This window comes from Heteronotia binoei, chromosome 3, assembly GCF_032191835.1.
Source record: "Heteronotia binoei isolate CCM8104 ecotype False Entrance Well chromosome 3, APGP_CSIRO_Hbin_v1, whole genome shotgun sequence".
In the NCBI taxonomy this organism is placed as follows: domain Eukaryota; kingdom Metazoa; phylum Chordata; class Lepidosauria; order Squamata; family Gekkonidae; genus Heteronotia; species Heteronotia binoei.
The window spans coordinates 141112982-141130203 of NC_083225.1; the positions used below are offsets into that span (position 1 = coordinate 141112982).

At 44.2% G+C, this 17222-nt stretch overlaps 1 protein-coding gene across 1 annotated transcript in view; it reads left to right on the forward strand.

The window, feature by feature from the left end:
• The window catches only part of MORC1 (MORC family CW-type zinc finger 1), a 96087-nt gene that overhangs the window by 29257 nt on the left and 49608 nt on the right, over window positions 1-17222 (forward strand). Inside the window, exons 10-13 of the mRNA XM_060235294.1 lie at window positions 1588-1664; window positions 2162-2235; window positions 15002-15087; window positions 15710-15853. Coding sequence (XP_060091277.1) covers window positions 1588-1664; window positions 2162-2235; window positions 15002-15087; window positions 15710-15853 — 381 coding nt within the window. The remainder of the gene's footprint in view (window positions 1-1587; window positions 1665-2161; window positions 2236-15001; window positions 15088-15709; window positions 15854-17222) is intronic.

Sequence of the window (17222 nt, forward strand, 5' to 3'; positions counted from 1 at the left end):
TAATCTCAGCCAAGCTCCAGTCACCCTGACAGGTGGGACTGTTAAAAGGTAATCAGCTGTGACCAAACACTTTTGACCCCTGGGCACGAAACACTCTGCATAAGATAATCACCTCACAGCACATTTTTTCTATGTGTTTTTCCTCCTGAGTGAAAGTTGCTGAGACTGTTCAGTAAAGATGGCACAAAATATCCCAATTTTAGGCTGCTTAAGAGTTCATTTCCATAATGGAGTACAGATCTTGGAACCTGAAGCACGCAAAGAGCAAGGCTAAGCAAAGTAAACAAGCGTGCTTATCTGTTACAAGAAAGTTGTGGTCTGATCAATGGTGAGGTGCCCATAAAAGGTGGAAGGCTGCTCATCTCTTGTGGGCTTTACTGTACTGAGGATGTAGATAAGTGAAGAGATTCAGCTCAGTCAAGTGACTGCAACTTTGGTTGTTTGAAGAAACTTTCAAATCATTTATATACTCCTGAGACTTCCAAAATTCTGCATCTTTCTGTGTGGAACAAGGATCATGCATGTCCTGCTCCACCTTGCCATTATCATTTGGAACACTGTCTAAATGGTACATAAGAACATAAGAGAAGCCATGTTGGATCAGGCCAATGGCCCATCCATTCCAACACTCTGTGTCACCCAGTGGCAAAAGATGTTATATATACACACACACTGTGGCTAATAGCCACTGATGGACCTCTGCTCCATATTTTTATCTAAACCCCTCTTGAAGGTGGCTATGCTTGTGGCTGCCACCACCTCCTGTGGCAGTGAATTCCACATGTTAATCACCCTTTGGGTGTAGAAGTACTTCCTTTTATCCGTTTTAACCTGGCTGCTCAGCAATTTCATCGAATGCCCACGAGTTCTTGTATTGTGAGAAAGGGAGAAAAGTACTTCTTTCTCTACTTTCTCCATCCCATACATTATCTTGTAAACCTCTATCATGTCACCCCACAGTCGATGTTTCTCCAAACTAAAGAGTCCCAAGCATTTCAACCTTTCTTCATAGGGAAAATGTTCCAGCCCTTTAATCATTCTAGTTGCCCTTTTCTGGACTTTCTCCAATGCTATAATATCCTTTTTGAGGTATAATATCCTTTTTGAGGTACAATCGCAGAAGGGTGTGCATAAATCTACACGTCCCCCCTTTTTAGGAGTAAGGATAATGCATGTTTAGTCTTTTGGTTTGTATTTGGAAATTGAACTACAAATCCTCCAACATGATGATTTTCATTTTGTCTGAAAGGGGCAACAGGACATGTTTGTTCAGCCTCAAATGTATGTGTTTCCCCTTTCAGACAAAATGGTGATAGTATGGGGAAGATTGCATATAATGTATTTGCATATGTGTGGTAAACGGTAACTTCTGAAACAGGCTGTTGTTCAGCATATGCATATTAGCTGCCATTTAGAAGTTACATCAAATACACAGGGTAGGCAGGGAATTATTTACCCAGTGTTCTGAATGTCTATCATCCCCTTCTGCCAATAGGAATAATAGAGCTATTATGAATAAGGGTTAAGACTAGCCCTATTTAGAACTGAGTGATAAGCAATTCAGTTTTATATTTTGTATCTTAATAGGAAATATCCATATATCTCATGGTTGAAACAAGCTGCTACAAATGAAGCAAAAGCAGCAGAAATGGAACTGAATTCTGGTAGGCGGTCTCCTGTAATCTTTATAACAACCCAATATTTTCATTTTCATGTTCACAAAGGTTCTCTGTGTGGCTGCTAACTTTACTTGTAAACAGAAATAGTACTTGCATTGTTGGTTTTACTTCTCAGCTATCCCTCTTGGAACCTATAGAGAGAAATGACCTGGTTTGTTTCCTTCATATATGAGGTATTTCGCAGTACTGCTAGGGGGGTAAGAATGCTCAAACATCTGCCAGTTCAGCTCACTTCCTGTTCACCAGTGCTTATCAGGCAGCCAATTAAACGGTAGGCTGTTTGCAACCTGTTTGTGTCTGTTTGCACGAACAGGCTACTTGCAGCCATCAGAAGCTGACTCCCAGCTAATGAAGCTATACCCTATAAACATTTTTTAGGGGAGGGAACACAAACAGACATTTGGGGTGAGGGGGGAGTGATCAGAAGCCTGGGTAATTTATCTTCAAAATAGTTTGACAGATGCTTTTGCTTATGCTTGTAGCCAGACATGCTGAGAAGGAAGCAAAGGACAGACAAAAACATTTGCAAGAATCTCTTTTGCATGAAGACAGTGAGGTATAATATAGAAATAAAAATTTGTAAAGTATTTATAGTTCGTTCTTTAAACATTGTCTACTGTGCAAGAGCTACTGAAATAAAGGTGAGCTGTGAAACAACATAGGACTCTCTGTTAGGGTTGAACTGAGGTCGTAGATCGGCTACCTGTCCACATTTGGATTTGGGTATGTTTTCTAGTTCAAGGTCAGTCCCTGAGTCCAGTGGCTTGGTCTGAAAGCTGAAAGAATCCAGGTCTGATTCCAGGTTTGATTTATGTCAGGCTTAACCAATCCAGAGATTTCATATTACTGCGGAGGTGAATCTTGCACACTCTTATTGCAGTCCTTTCTGAATCTGAAAATGTGACTAAGGGCCAAACCACATGATACATTTTTAGATCTAACTTGCTTTTCTTAAAGCCTCACTACAGTTAGTGAGGAACGGTGTTTTTGAAGCATGTGGGAGCCTGATTCAGCTCAAGACCACAGTGTAGTAGAGTGAGGCAGAAACCTTTCCCCTGCCCATAGTGTTCTCAAGCTGAATTGCGCCACAACAGGCTTTAAAAATTATGTTCCCTGCAGCTGCCCTGTGGCTGTAAGGAAAGTGATTTGGGATCAGACAACCTGGCCCTGACTTGTTAAATTCAGGTCATGTAGCTTGACCCTAAGGCTTGAAAATGCACAGCCCCTAGGCACTTGCCACTGGGTTGTCCCTGAATTGTCTGGTACTGTCCTCCATTAATTTCAGTGGCCTTGGGCAAGATAATTTTCTAGTTCCGTATAATAGTCCCACTCTTTATAGTAGTCCACCCCTGTTGACCCAGTGCTTCCATTTATAGCATCAGCGTTTGTCATATTTAGGCTTGCTACTTCATTAACCTTATAAGTTAATTGCCTGAAAATATAGGCTTTGGCATTTTTGCCTAGCATGACCTTTAAACAGTAGGAAAGATTTTCAAACAATGTTAATTGCATATTTACCATTGTTGAGGCTTTTAAAAGTCATTATTAAACTGCCTTGGCTTCAGCTTTATTTTTTAAAGAATGTTTAAGAAGCACTTTCCGCTTCAGAAGACTTCTAGTGTGATAATCATAGCCTAATTGTACCGTCACAATTGATCATTTATATCCATAGGTATGTTCACTAGTGTTAATTCCCACGATAATTATTTGCTAGACTCCAGACCACAACTACATAGTTATAAATGCCAGCAATGTGCCATGTGTTGCACAGAAATATAAATGTATTGTATATAAATATAAATGACACAGCTTCAGTCAAGATAATGTATAGAACTCAAGGGCAAATAGTGAATCAGGTGCAACTGGTTGACCTGAATGCCTTTAAGTTTTTCTGGCATGTTGCTAAAAATCAAATAGACACGATGGTGTGATGTGGACCAACCAAAGTGTTCCAGTTCCCTGTAAAGTGGCAGTGCAGGATGGTTCACATTGCAATCCTTAACAGAGTTACATCCATCTAAATACACTGATTTCAGTGGACTAAGGGTATAACTCTGCTTAGGTTTGCACTGTAAAAACAGAATATGGACTGTTGAAGGAGGCTTTTCCCACCCATTGTTAGCCAAATTGCCCTCGAATGAGGTATTTGTTGTTGTTCAGTCGCACAGTCGAGTCCGACTCTTTGTGACCCCATGGACAAAGTCATGCCAGGCCCTTCTGTCTTCTACCATCCTCCGAAGTCTGCTTGAATCCGTGTTAGTTACATCAGTAACACTGTCCAGCCATCTCATCTTTTGCTGTCCCCTTCTTCTTTTGCCTTCTGTCTTTCCCAGCATCAGGGTCTTCTTCAGTGAGTGCTCCCTTCTCATTTGGTGGCCAAAATATAGGTGGGCAAAGATGGCAAATGCATGGGGTCAATAACCTGTATATACAGGAGTCAGTCTACCCAGGAGCTCTCTTGAAATAACCAAGGAGATTTTGTAGTCTTAAAGAGGTTTTTATTAAGAAAAATTAGGAAGCATACAAGAAAAATAAATCACACAGCAATCGCATAATCTTAGGAAAAGAAAGGGGGGAAATGGATAGAAAAACATATGGGATAAAACACAGACAGAGCCATACTTTACCAGTCTCGAAGAATCCAGAAGAATGGTCCGATAGCAAAGACAATAAGGGAAGGGGGATCAAGAATCTCGCTATAATGGACCCAATAATGATCAGGTATTTGGGAATGGCTCAAATAGCAAGGGTAGGGGTACCATAAGAGACACAGTGGACTGGCCAAAAACTAACATAGCCAAATTTGTGTCCCGAGGCCTGAAATCACCCTGGAGATGGCTCTCAGGGGTTTGACAAAAGGATTATGGGCGATGATGGTTTTACCTAGTGCAAACCATCGTAAAAATAAAGAAAACTACATGGGCAGTCTAGCACCAAATTGTTTACTACTGTGACACCATAACTAACACACTGGAAGAGGTCTACATGACAGGATTAAGTTGTTGACAGCAGTCACCTCCCAAGATGTTCTATTGCGTAAGACACTTGCCTGGATGGTCAGCAGGAAGAGTCTTTTGTTAGGTGGGAAGACGTTGCAGCAGTTCTTTTAACCATGGCCTTCTTCATTAACATTTCCAAAGCACAACTAGTCTCTGGGATGTGATTCAAGTTCTGGACATCTCCCTGGTATGGAAGTCTGCAGGAAAGACTGTTGTTGTTTGGGTCATCTCAGAAACATGGTTTGTATCAGGGGCTGCTTCTAACACTGTCAACTGGATGACAGGAGTGCAATTGCTGTCTGCAGGGTTGGGCAGCTCATCTGGGAAGCATGAACTGGAGTCCTCTTGGCTGGGCAGGCATAACAGTCACAGGCATAAGCAGGATGCTGACTGGAGCTTGGCTGATAACACTGCTGTATGATCCATTCAGGGCAAATGTCCATACTGAGGCTGGCATGAAGGCCAAATGTTTGTAGTCCAACACGACAATCTCCATAAGGCAGTAGGCATGTGAGTTTTTAAAGACAATTCATACTGGCTAAGAGTCCATGAGGGTCTGCCATCAAGGCCAGGAGTATCGTAGTCCTTAATGGTGGGAGAGGGGGGCCAGGGCTAACACCATGTTTTCCATTTCAGACCTGCTTTTTATAGTAGCCATTTTTTCAATTAGATGGTGTCTTGAAGTCCCACAACAGTTTAAAACAGCTTTTTAAAAGTGGTTTCACAGAAAACAAGGGAGGGTTCAGCTTCTCCCTCTCAGCTGCTGATTCTATACTTTACACGTTTGTACACCTCTTTATAGGGATTAAATTCCAGACAGAATCCATTATATTTATTGTCATGTGGATGACTCCAAATTTGGTAAGAATGTGATGTGAATACCAACTCTTCATGGGATTACTCTGCAGCATTTTAATACTGCAGCTTTCTGAGTTAAGATGTAAACACTATTCAAAAGTGGATGACCTTAAACAAAGAGCAAAAATTAAATCGGAAGGAAGAGAAATGTCTAGCTATGAAAATGTGGAAACAATATAATGGCTCCCTGTGGAATGATATCTCACAATTTCAATCACCAGTTTTAATGGCATTTATTTATGTCTTCTGAAGCCCCAAGGACACCATCCTGTGTGTACAATAGCACCTTGTTCTGTTACATTAGCGCCAAGCCACTTCCATCCATTGTGTTGAAGGTACTAAGGAAGGAAGAAGTGACAGCAGAGTCTTAAGTTTTCAGCTAAATTGCTAAAGCCATAGATTTTTTACCATAGGGTTGCCAGATCCAGGTTAGAAGCTCCTGGAGATTTGGAGATGGCACCTGAAGAGGACAGGTCCTCAGTGGGGTACAGTGCCTTAGAGTTCAGCATCCAAATCATCCAGTTTCTCCAGAGGAACTGACCTCTGTAGTCTGGAGATGAGATGTATTTCCAGGGGGTCCCCTATTCTCACCTGGAAGCTGCATCCTGCATGAACATCCACCTCAGCTGAACATCAAGAAGGAACAAATAATGACTACTAAGAAATTACACAACTTTAATGTTTATGATGAAACTGAAACGGTTCAATTTTTGCTATTCCTTGACTCACTTATCAACCAAAAGGGAGATTGCAACCAAGAACATTGAGAGTGGGAAGGGCAGCTATGAAGCAACTGGAAAAGATTCTTAAGTGTAAGAATGTGTCACTGGTGGGACAATAAAGAAAGCTGATAGGAAGAAACTTGATTCATTTGAAATGTAGTGTTGGAGAAGAGATTTATGTATACCATAGACCAGGGTTTCCCAAACTTTTCTTTCCTGTGGCCCAGTTATTTTTATACTTCTCCTTCATGGCCCACAAAAATTCGAGGGTGGAACCAGGAGACTTTGGGGGCGGAGCTGGGAGACAGGAATTATGTCATTTCCTGTGGTGTCACTTCCAGGTCAAGGGCCAAGTGATGTCACTTCCAGGGCACACTGAACCAAAACTCCACCAAACCCAAAACTCCTCCTTTTCCTGTGATGTCACTCTCCCAAACCTGCCTCTTCTTCTGAAGTAACTTTGTTTTCAGAAAAATCTCTCTGAAACTCATGCTGAGCCAAAATGGAAATGGAAAGTGGGTGGTCTGCAACTTTTTCATACATTCCCTCTCTTTCCATCCTCACACCTGCATGCACCTATCTGTTTGTGTGTTCTTCTCCAGCTTGCAAGCACTCCTAATGCCCATGTTCAATTGCCTGCACCACCTACACACCCCTTCCTCAACAGCACTGGCCAGTGTATGGAGTTGGAAGTGCTGTTGCCATCAGGAATGCCAGTGCTGTGTACCACCCACACTGAGCCCTGGCAGCTGCTGTACCTCAAAATATGGTGACACATTTAGTAGGCCCTTCCTTCAGCTGCTACTACTGGAACCCTTCCTCAAGCTACAACCAAGCTTGATTGGTTTCAAGAAAATCTTTTGACAGCTATTTTTCATACTTTTTCTTGACTGAAGCACTGGGAAATTGCTGTGAAAGGTAGCAGAGAATTGTACTGCAATTAATGAATTAATTTCAAGTTATATAAAGTTCATACAAGCTTTTCTGCAGTTATCCCAAAAAAGGATATTTATGAGGGGCTTGCAGCTTTTTACTGGTTGTGTTTCCCATGCCTTTAAAAGCAACCTGTTGTGCAGACATTTAGCCAGTGAACTTCTTTCGTCCTTTTTAATATCTACAGGAGAAGTTTGGTGTCAGACAGCTGTTAAAAGCAGGACCAGTAAAATGGTGCCAAATCCATAGTACCATCACTTCAAGTGCTGTTGAGATATACAGCAGTAATCTCCAATAATCTCTTTCTGCCTCACACCTCTAACTCTCACTCACTCACACAGAAATCTCATAGAAAGGCCAGCTCGCTACAACTGGGGGTGCCAGGTTTTCATTGACAGAGACCCCATGTCTGCAACAACAGTATGATGAACAGAAAAGTTTCATCCAATAAAAATGGAAGGAAAGGAAAGGAAAAGAAAGACATGGAAAGAAAGAACATAAGAGAAGCCATGTTGAATCAGACCAGTGGACCATCCAGTCTAAAATTCTTTCATACAATGCTGAAAAAGCACCAGAATGTCCACCAATGGGGCCAGGGCACTTGAAGCCCTCCCACCATTGCTTTCCCCCTCCCCCAGCACCAAGTATACAGACAGAGTATCCCTTGCAGAGGGAAAAAGAAAGAAGGGGGGACAAAGGAGAAAAAAGCCTTCCTCACCATCAGATTACCCCAGCCAGCAACAATTCTGCCCAGGGGTCGTTTGGTAAAAAAAATCACTACTGGAATGCCCACTGCCCACCCCTCCTGGCTGAAAAAAACATATACCACTTCTTTGCCACCCAGGCTTCCCGGGGAAATCTCCCCAAAAGAAATCTCTCAAAAAGTACTGCAAGGCACATGAAAGCTCATACCTTGAAGAACACTTCATGGATCTAAAGTGCCAGTGGATGCCAACTTTTCTCTCAAACACTGGGAGAGGGTGTGATGGAACCGGCCCGATTCTGCCTTCAGACCCAGTCCCATCAACTCTCTTTTGAGTTGCCAACTCCTGGAGGGAGCTTATCTTCTTCCCAGCACTAGGGCACGCTGCCACCACCTTTTCAGTTTAGGAGTTCCTGACTGAGAGGAACAGGCCTCCCAATCCCTCTCGCCAGTTCTGAGGCCTGGCCTCAAGGTCTGGTTACAACAGAGACTAAAGTCCTTCTTTGGGAGACCCCTGGAGGATTAGAACCCTACCAACTGTATGCCTTTCCCCTTCCCTGGACTCCCCTCTAACAGTAGCGTGGTCTAAAGCAGTTAGGGAACCTATGTGGTACAGAGGGACTACCTTTTTAAACAGACAAAATATTTATTTAAAATTTATAACTATATACAGGCATTTTTAAATACAGGATGAACAGAAGAAATAAATGAAAGTAGGGATAAACGCTCCTCTCCCTAATATACAACTGGCCCTGACCATACCATCCAGAACCAACTCACCAGCCTCCAAGACTCAAATCAAACTCTCGACTGTCAGTTTCCCCTGACAACTTTTAACTGCCCTTTTCAGCCCTGTAGCCAGGATTCGAAGAATTGGGGGGCCCTGATTTTTTTCAGGGGGCACATAGTGGCCTCAACCTCCATGGCCTTCTTTCCTATCACCACTGAGGAGGAAAGCTGCCAGCTCGCTGCCATACAGCCTCCCCCCTTCCCACAGCTGCCCCAAGGTGATCCCTTTCCACCCCTCTTCCAGCAGCTGTGGTGGGGAGCCACTCAGAGTTTTAGATACATGCCGCACGGTCTTGTGCCGTTACCTGTAGCATGATCCAGCTAGGCACAAGGGGGGGTGGAAGGCGCCACCAAGTCGCAACTGACTTCTGGGGCTACAAGACCTCCAATTCGGATTTCTTCCTATCGGAGGATGAGCCGAGGCTGCCCAAGCGCAGCTCCCACCCTCACTCAGGTGGCAAGCGAGACCAGGCCAGAAAACCCCTGCAGGTGAACATCACTTCTCCACTGATCCCCAGCCCCGGACTGCAGCCAGGACCTCCACTTGTATGCGCCAGCCTACCTTACCCTGCCCTGTCTGCAGTGGAGCCATCTGCCCCCTACCTCTGCCACCCCACTTGAGGGCCAGAACGGCCTCTTCTTGCAGGTGCCCTCTAGCCCAATGTCAGCCCAACATGGAGCTTAACTTTCAGTCCTGGGCACTAAAAGTGCCCAGTTGTTTCTGCTTGCTGAGGGGTCAGAGATTTCTTCCAGTCCCTAAGGAAGCAGAAGCAACAGGGAGCTTAACTTTCAGTTCTGGGCTCCAAAAGTGCCCTGTTGTTTCTGTTTGCTGAGGGGTCAGAGATTTCTTCCAGCCCCTAAGTAAGCAAAAGCAACAGGAAGCTTAACTTTCAGTTCTGGGCACTGAAAGTGCTCCGTTGTTTCTGCTTGCTGAGGGGTCAGAGAATTCTTCCGGCCCCTAAGCAAGCAGAAGGAACTGTGTATTATCACGTCCCCTAAGCAAGCAGAAGCAACCGTGTATGATGACGGCAGAATGGAGAAGAATGCAGCTGAGGCACTGGAGGCTGATTAGGGGCCCCAAGTTAGGGGGCCCTGCCTAGCAGTCAGGGGGCTGTGCCCCCACAGGCCCCCTTGTAGCTATGGGCCTGGCCCATTGCCCTCCAAAAACCTCTAATATAAAACCCAGTTCCCGCCCAGGAACTGGTTTTCCCTCCTGCAGCCTTCTGGGAGACCAGCCTGAAAAACTTCGTGTCTCTTTAGGAGGCCTCCTCAGGAGTGCTGCTTCCTCAGATTCTGAGCCGGAGGGGTTTCCTCCTGCAGAGGTGACCCCATAGCAGAACCCAAAATAACCAGGAAGAAACCCATTAACCAAAACAGAACATATACCAAGATTAGGAATTTCCCCAACATATTACAAAGTCCGACACCCTATGTGTTCAGGTTCTTTCTGGACAAAAAGTCCCATTGCTGCATTCGGAAGGAATATCCAGTCATTAGGATGTACTCCTCCATCTCCCAGGACCACCTCTGGAGTTTGGTGCTCTTCCTCAGTTGCAGTTGTTGCTGGGATGAGTGGTCCATCAATGGAGGAAATTCCTGGTCCCATATTAGGTTGGAAACTGGTCAGTTCCCACACAATTGCTTCTTTATCCCTCATTGGTGGAATGTTCCCTCTATCCACTCTGTCCTCCCAGAAAACCACCTCTGGTGCTCCAAACTGGCATTTGTTCAGCTTCTCATTGTCTCCTTCCTTACTACTTATATGCAACATTATGGGCCTCGCAGAGAATGGCTGTGGTATGTTCACGTGCACCACTTCAGGTGTCTTTCCAGCCCTCTCCACAGCCACCACATAAATAGCATCGACCAGATTATCCACTGTCACATGGGGTCTCCCATTCAGCTTTCATTTCACCAGTATGAAGGAGCAGGCAAACCATCACCCGTTCCCCTGTCTCAGCTTCTGAGAACTCCTCTTCCTGGTCCCTTGCCACCTTACACAGTGGTTCCAGACTAGGGTCACTTTGAACCTCTGACAGGAACGTTTCTGGCTCCCCCAGACTTTCTGCCATCTGTTCCTCCAAGCCACTCCTAGTCCCACTGTTTCCAGGACATTCAGTCAAGGTTTGGTTTGGGTTCTCAGTCTCCTCAGTTGGTTTTTCTGCACTACCCAACTGACCCCCTTCCTGCTTGGAAGGTTCCACAGCTTCCCAGGACTCCTGTCTGCCCTGCTTCAAGACCCCCTGCTCTGAGAGGGTCTCTGAAGATCCCACTTTCTGATCCACAGCTACTTGGTGAACTGGTTCCAACCTAAGTTCACTCCGGACCTCCTCCTGGTACCGCTCCCATTCCTCCAAGCCTTCAGCTGTGTGCTCCTCTGAGCCTTGCTGCTCTCAGAACCTTTGGTGAAATCTCCACTCTCCACCTCTGTCTCTTTAGCATGCACCTCCTTTATGCTAGACAGGTTCCCTTCCTCGCTAGGAACATCCACAGCTTCTTGCTGCACTTGGGGAAAGCTACATTCCTCTTCCCCTTAGGAACACCCTCCCCCAGGGCTTGAGATGGGCTGATTCTCCCCCTCATGGGTGACTTTGCTTGTTCTTGTGTTTGGCTGCTTTCAGACGCTGCACCTCAAGCTCATGCTTCCATTGCTCTCTATCAGCCTGGAGACACCTTCGTTCCAGTTCCAGTTGCTGCTGGAGGCTCTCCACGAATGAGTCTGGTCGCACTTCTACAGGAGCCTCTGCATGCTGGTTATAGTAAATGAAGAGGACTTGCAAATTTAGCATAGTCATATCTTCACACTCTAGTTTACGCTTTGCACACTCTTCCTGGAGCTGCAGTTTCGTCATATTCAGGATGTCCCGCGTCTTGATACGCTCCATCCTAACTAAATTAAACTTTCCCTACTCCAGTCGACCTGAAAAAATAAAATAACACTTCTGTCACTGCCTGGTGGGTACACCAGCTTAAAATGCCTGTTCAGACCCTTGGCTTGGTCTTCTGTCCCCTCTGTCCAATCCCACCTCTGCCACCAAATGGGACGGAACCAGCCCGATTCTGCCTTCAGACCCGGTCCCATCAACTCCCTTTTGAGTTGTCCTGAAGGGAGCTTATCTTCCTACCACTAGGACACGCTGCCACCACCTGTTCAAATTAGGGGTTCCTGACCAAGAGGAACAGGACTCCCAGTCACCCTCGCCAGTTCTGTGGCCTCAAGGTCCTCTGCCAACCCAGCACCTGGTTAACACAGAGACCACAGTCCTTTGGGAGACCCCTGTAGGATTGGCACCCTTGCCAACTGTATGCCTTCCCTGGACTGCCCTCTAACAGTAGTGTGGTCTAAGGCGGTTGGGGAACCTTGGTGGTACAGAGGGACTACCTTTTAAACAAATAAAACATTTATTTAAAACAAGCAACTATTTACTGGCATTTTTAAATACAGGGTGAACAGAAGTAACAAATGAAAGTAGGGATAAACGCTCCTTCTCTCCCTAATATACAACTGGCCCTGACCATACCATCCAGAACCGACTCACCAGCCTCCAATACTCAAACTCTTGACTGTCAGCTTCCCCTGACAACTTTTAACTGCCTGTTTCCCTCCAAAAACCTCTAATATAAAACCCAGTTCCCGCCCAGGAACTGGTTTTCCCTCCTGCAGCCTTTTGGGAGACCAACCTGAAAAACTTCCTGTCTCTTTAGGAGGTCTCCTCAGAAGTGCTGCTTCCTAGGGTTTCCAAGTCCAATTGAAGAAATATCTGGGGACTTTGGGGGTCCCCAGGAGACATTGGAGGTGAAGCCAAGAACAAGGGTGTGACAAGCATAATTGAATTCCAAGGGAGTTCTGGCCATCACATTTAAAGGGACAGCAGACCTTTTAAAATGTCTTCCTTTCATAGGAAATAATGAAGGATAGGGGCACCTTCTTTTGGGGCTCATAGAACTGGACCCCCTGGTCCAATCATTTTGAAACTTGGGGGTACTTTGGGGAGAGGCACTAGATACTATACTGAAAATTTGGTGCCTCTACCTCAAAAAACAGCTCCCCCACAGCCCCCGAAACCTCCAGATCAATTCCCCGTTATACCCTATGAGAATCGATCTCCAAATAGGGAATAATAAAGTGCTCAGCAGATGTCCCCCCCCTCGGTTTCTGGCGACTCTGAAGTGAGGGATTAGCCTCTCTACTCACAAATTGCAGCCAACTTCTTCCAAGTAACACAGATCCCCCCATCCCAAGAGGAAGCTTTTCCAATCGAAGACTGGAGCCTCCTGAGGGGGAAAGTCACATGGTGGCTTTGGGGGCGGTTCTTCCCCCCGCCAGCCAGCTGACTGGGGGCGGGAAGGAGCCTGGGAAAGCAGAAGAACCCCTGCTGGGACCTGGGGATTGGCAAGCCTACTGCTTCCAGACAGGAGGGGAGGGGGAAGGAGGAATAGACTAGGCCAAAGCCTTGCCTAGAGTTTAAGACTCCTCTAGCCAACTCCCAGACATGCACAGGCCTAAAATGGTGTTCTCCACAGAGGGGGAGAAGGAAGGAGAGGCAATCCAGCTCCTCTCTGCACAACACAGAGATGGGGGAAGGAAGGAAGCCAAACAGATCTCAGGCTTTGCTGCCTGTGTCAGTCTTCAAGGCTAGCTTTTCTCTGCACTACAGAGAGACGGTGGAAGGAAGGAAGCAGAGCAGAGGTCATGCTTTGCTGGGGGCGGGGCTAGCTTTGGCTTTTCTTGTGAGGTAGTGAGGCTTCCGTGGCCCGGTACCGGGTCCCGACCCTGCAAATGAGAAACAGTATCATAGACCATCAAAAACATGATGAACCATCAAAAAGACAAAAGATCAGATCTAGCCTGAATTCTCCCTAAAAACTAAAATTACTACTGAGGCTATTGTACTTGATCACATTATGAGAAGACAGTCACTGGAAGGACAGTAATGCCAGAAAAAGTTGAAGACAGCAGGAAAAGAGAGAGCAACATAAGATGGATTGATTCAGTCAAGGAAGCCACAGCCCTCAGTTTGCAAGACCTAAGCAAAGCTGTTAACAACAGGAAAATTTGGATGTCATTAATCCATACACATTGACATGTCACAATAAAATGAGTTCCAGTTGCTTTGTGACGTAGCTGGTCCTAATTGGCTGTCCTCAGAGCCCTCCTTTGATACAGGAACAATGGAGCGGATCATGTGAGTAATACGCAAAAAGTGCTTGTAGACTCAGATCTTTTCTACCTCTCCCTTCCACCAGCATTTTTTCTAAGACTTCCAAAAAACTGATGCTAAGGTTCACAAGAGCCCCAAAAGTAACTTAGATGACATCACTCTTCCTTGCTTTTCTGCTAGTGAAGTTTCTGCTGATGCAAGAAGTTAAAACAAGAGGGAAATGAAGACAACAATTTGCAGTTCCCATCATCCGCAGCAGTTCCCTGTGCCCTGTGTCATGTAGTCCACAAAGTTCTTGTGGCTCCAAGGGCAGCTTTTCTGTAGTCTCATGGTGCTGGTAGGGAAAATGGAAATTAGAAATAGCCATAATAAGAAATAGCTCCATAAAAGAGCTTTCAAACACAATAAGCAACTGTCAGATGATTCTCATGGTTTATGAGGACTGTTTTTTTACATTAGGAAGCAAAGGAAGCCCGTTTGAAAACTACAAGGGATAGGGCCTTCTCAGTAATGGCCCCTTCCTGGTGGAACCAGCTGCCGGAAGAGGTAAGGGCCCTGCGGGACCTTGTTCAATTCCACAGGGCCTGTAAGACAGTCCTCTTCCGGCTGGCTTACAACTAACCAGCACTGAAACATTGAAACTTGAAACTGAGTGTAGTTGCAAGACCGCCGTATGTCTTGAATGTTTTAAGTACATAACTATGTGAATGTTTAGATTTTAATTATGTAAATTATGGAATGTCTAATTTTTATGCATAATTTTATATTTTTATGTCAGTTTTTATATGTTGTAAGCCGCCCTGAGCCACCTGGTGGGAAGGGCGAGATATAAATCTCAAATAAATAAATAAACTTTGTATTTCTTTAGCTTCTTACAGTTTTAGTCTACCCTACATTATGAGCCACTGGTGGCTCATAGACCTCACCTAGATGTGTTATCAAGGAACTGGTATGTCACAGGATATGACAGGTAGACTAGGCTTGGCTCCAAGGATTAGATAGTTGTTCAGGTTTGCTCTATCTACAGAATCTCCGTGGAGTGATAATCCAGCTTCAGCTGCAGGCTTCCAGTAAATAGTTCCTTGTATTTCAGAGCATATTGATAAAAGCCAATATATGATAAAATAACATGTTCTACTGCCCTTCCTTTCCAAAGATGGAAACAAAGGTTGCCCAGGTTGCAGAATGGAATGCTGCGGAGACTGACAAGACAATGTGGAGGAAACTAAAAGACAAACAAAGGCAAGTGAAGACATGGAGTGAATTTGTTATGTGAAATTGCTGTTGCAACAGGAAAAAATGAGCTGCATGTGAAAATGGATACTATCTACCGTTAATGACCAAGGTTGGCCTGAAACATAAACCAGATCTGAGACAGATGTATGTGTTGATATTTCTAGCATTATGTTTTTGTAGTTCTGCCACTAGCTTACATATTGCTGTGATGAGAATTTGGAATGGCCAGTGTTTTATATTGTTTTTTTACAACAGCAACAGTGAAATTGTTCAAATGTTAATGAGTGACTGAGTTTGGGGATGAAGTTAGAATTGTATTTTTTCTAAAAGAGCATTAGAAAAAAACACAAAAACAAAGTTTTTGCCAGTTGGCTTGAAAGAAGCCCAACTGTAATAAAATACAGAATAATAGTTATCAATTAGAAAATAAACATGAAAGCTTTACACCCAAGTTATATTTTCACAAATCAGTATCAGAAAAATAAATTCAGTTTTTCAAACTGTGCTTCTTTTTCTGATACTGATTTGTGAATTATCTGTACTTGTATACCTAAACTAGCGGTGGCAGGTAGGAGCTTTCAGACACAATAGGCATCCTCTTTTGAAAATGCTCATTTTCTCTGTTCAGAAACCTTAGAAAATCAAAAACTCTGTTCATAATATTTGGAATCAACATTCAAGATAGAAGTCGAGATGGAATGCTTATCTATAGCAACAATCGTTTGATTCGGATGTTTGAGAAGATGGGACCACAGAAGAAACTAGGATCTTAGTAAGTTCTACTCCCTTTCTAACACTTGAAGTATTGGCATGCTTGAAGGGTTGCCAACTCTGGATTGGGAAATTCATGGAGACTTGCCGGGGGGGGAGCCTCAGGATTCCAGCGTATGATGCCATAGAGAGTGTAATGCCATAGAATCCACACTCCAAAGCTATTTTCTCCAGGGAACTTATCTCTATAGTTGGATATCAGATGGAATTCCAGTAGACCACCAGGCCCACTTGGAAGTTGACAACTCTACTTGAAGGCCAATTTTAGGCCTGAAGGCTGCTTATTTTCATTGCTAGAAGGTTTCAAGTTCATAATCACATGAATGTTTTTGCAACTTTATTTAAATATATTCTTTCTTAAAACTGGTTATGGATATTTAGGGGGGAAATAGACCAACATTTCTGCACCTCTTTTTCTGCTTGCATCGTGCAAATGGCCATTGTTATAACTTATTATCTAGCAATTCACGTTCTGTTATGTTATATTTATTCATTCATTCCATATCTGTCCTGCTCTTCCCATGAGTGGGCTCAGGGCAGGTTACAGCATTGGTTTAAAACAGCAAGTCAAACATTAAAAACTGTAACCTCTAACAAGATGGCATGTGTGAGAATAAAGGTATTCCATTCCTGGAGTGGTGGTGTATCTACAGAAAGATCCAAAGGCTGCTCTTAGATATATTCAAAATCAAGACTAGGGGAAGCATGGTGTCATTGTTATAATATAGGAGTAGGAGACTCAGGTTCAAATCATCAGTCTGTCATGAAAGCTTTGCTGGGTGACCATGGACTTATCATACACACTCATGGCACCAAAACTTTGGAACTCCGTGCCGAGGGAGATTCGTCTGTCTCCCTCTATTGATTTCTTTTGCCAGTAGGTGAAGCCTTTTTTTTGTTTTATTTCATCTGGCATACCCCTAATAATGGATACTGGCCCTCCTTCTAGTGTTGCTTCTGTATTTTCAGTTTAATAATTTTGTATGTTAGTTGCATGAATGTTTAATTCTTTTTATGTTCACCCCCTTGTGGATCCTGAGTGGGTGGAAAGGTAGTATAAAAATGTTTTAAATAACTTGTTCAAGTGGAGGAGTTGGGGGGGGGGAGACTCACACTAACTAGTCTCTTGCACTGAGTGAAGTACAACAAGTTGTGAACTATTTTTCCACTTGTATAAGCAGTTGTGCAAGCAGTTTTGGGGCATTAACTTAGAAGATACAGGGAAGAAAGTGCTAACTGTGTAAGATCGTGCACAAGCGGAGCTGCTCTATGCCTGTTTACATTTTTTGCTTGTGCATTGTTGAACACAAGACAAATATAGTATGATTTTGTATGTTAAGAGTGCTTGTTGTGATTCCTTTTTCATTCTT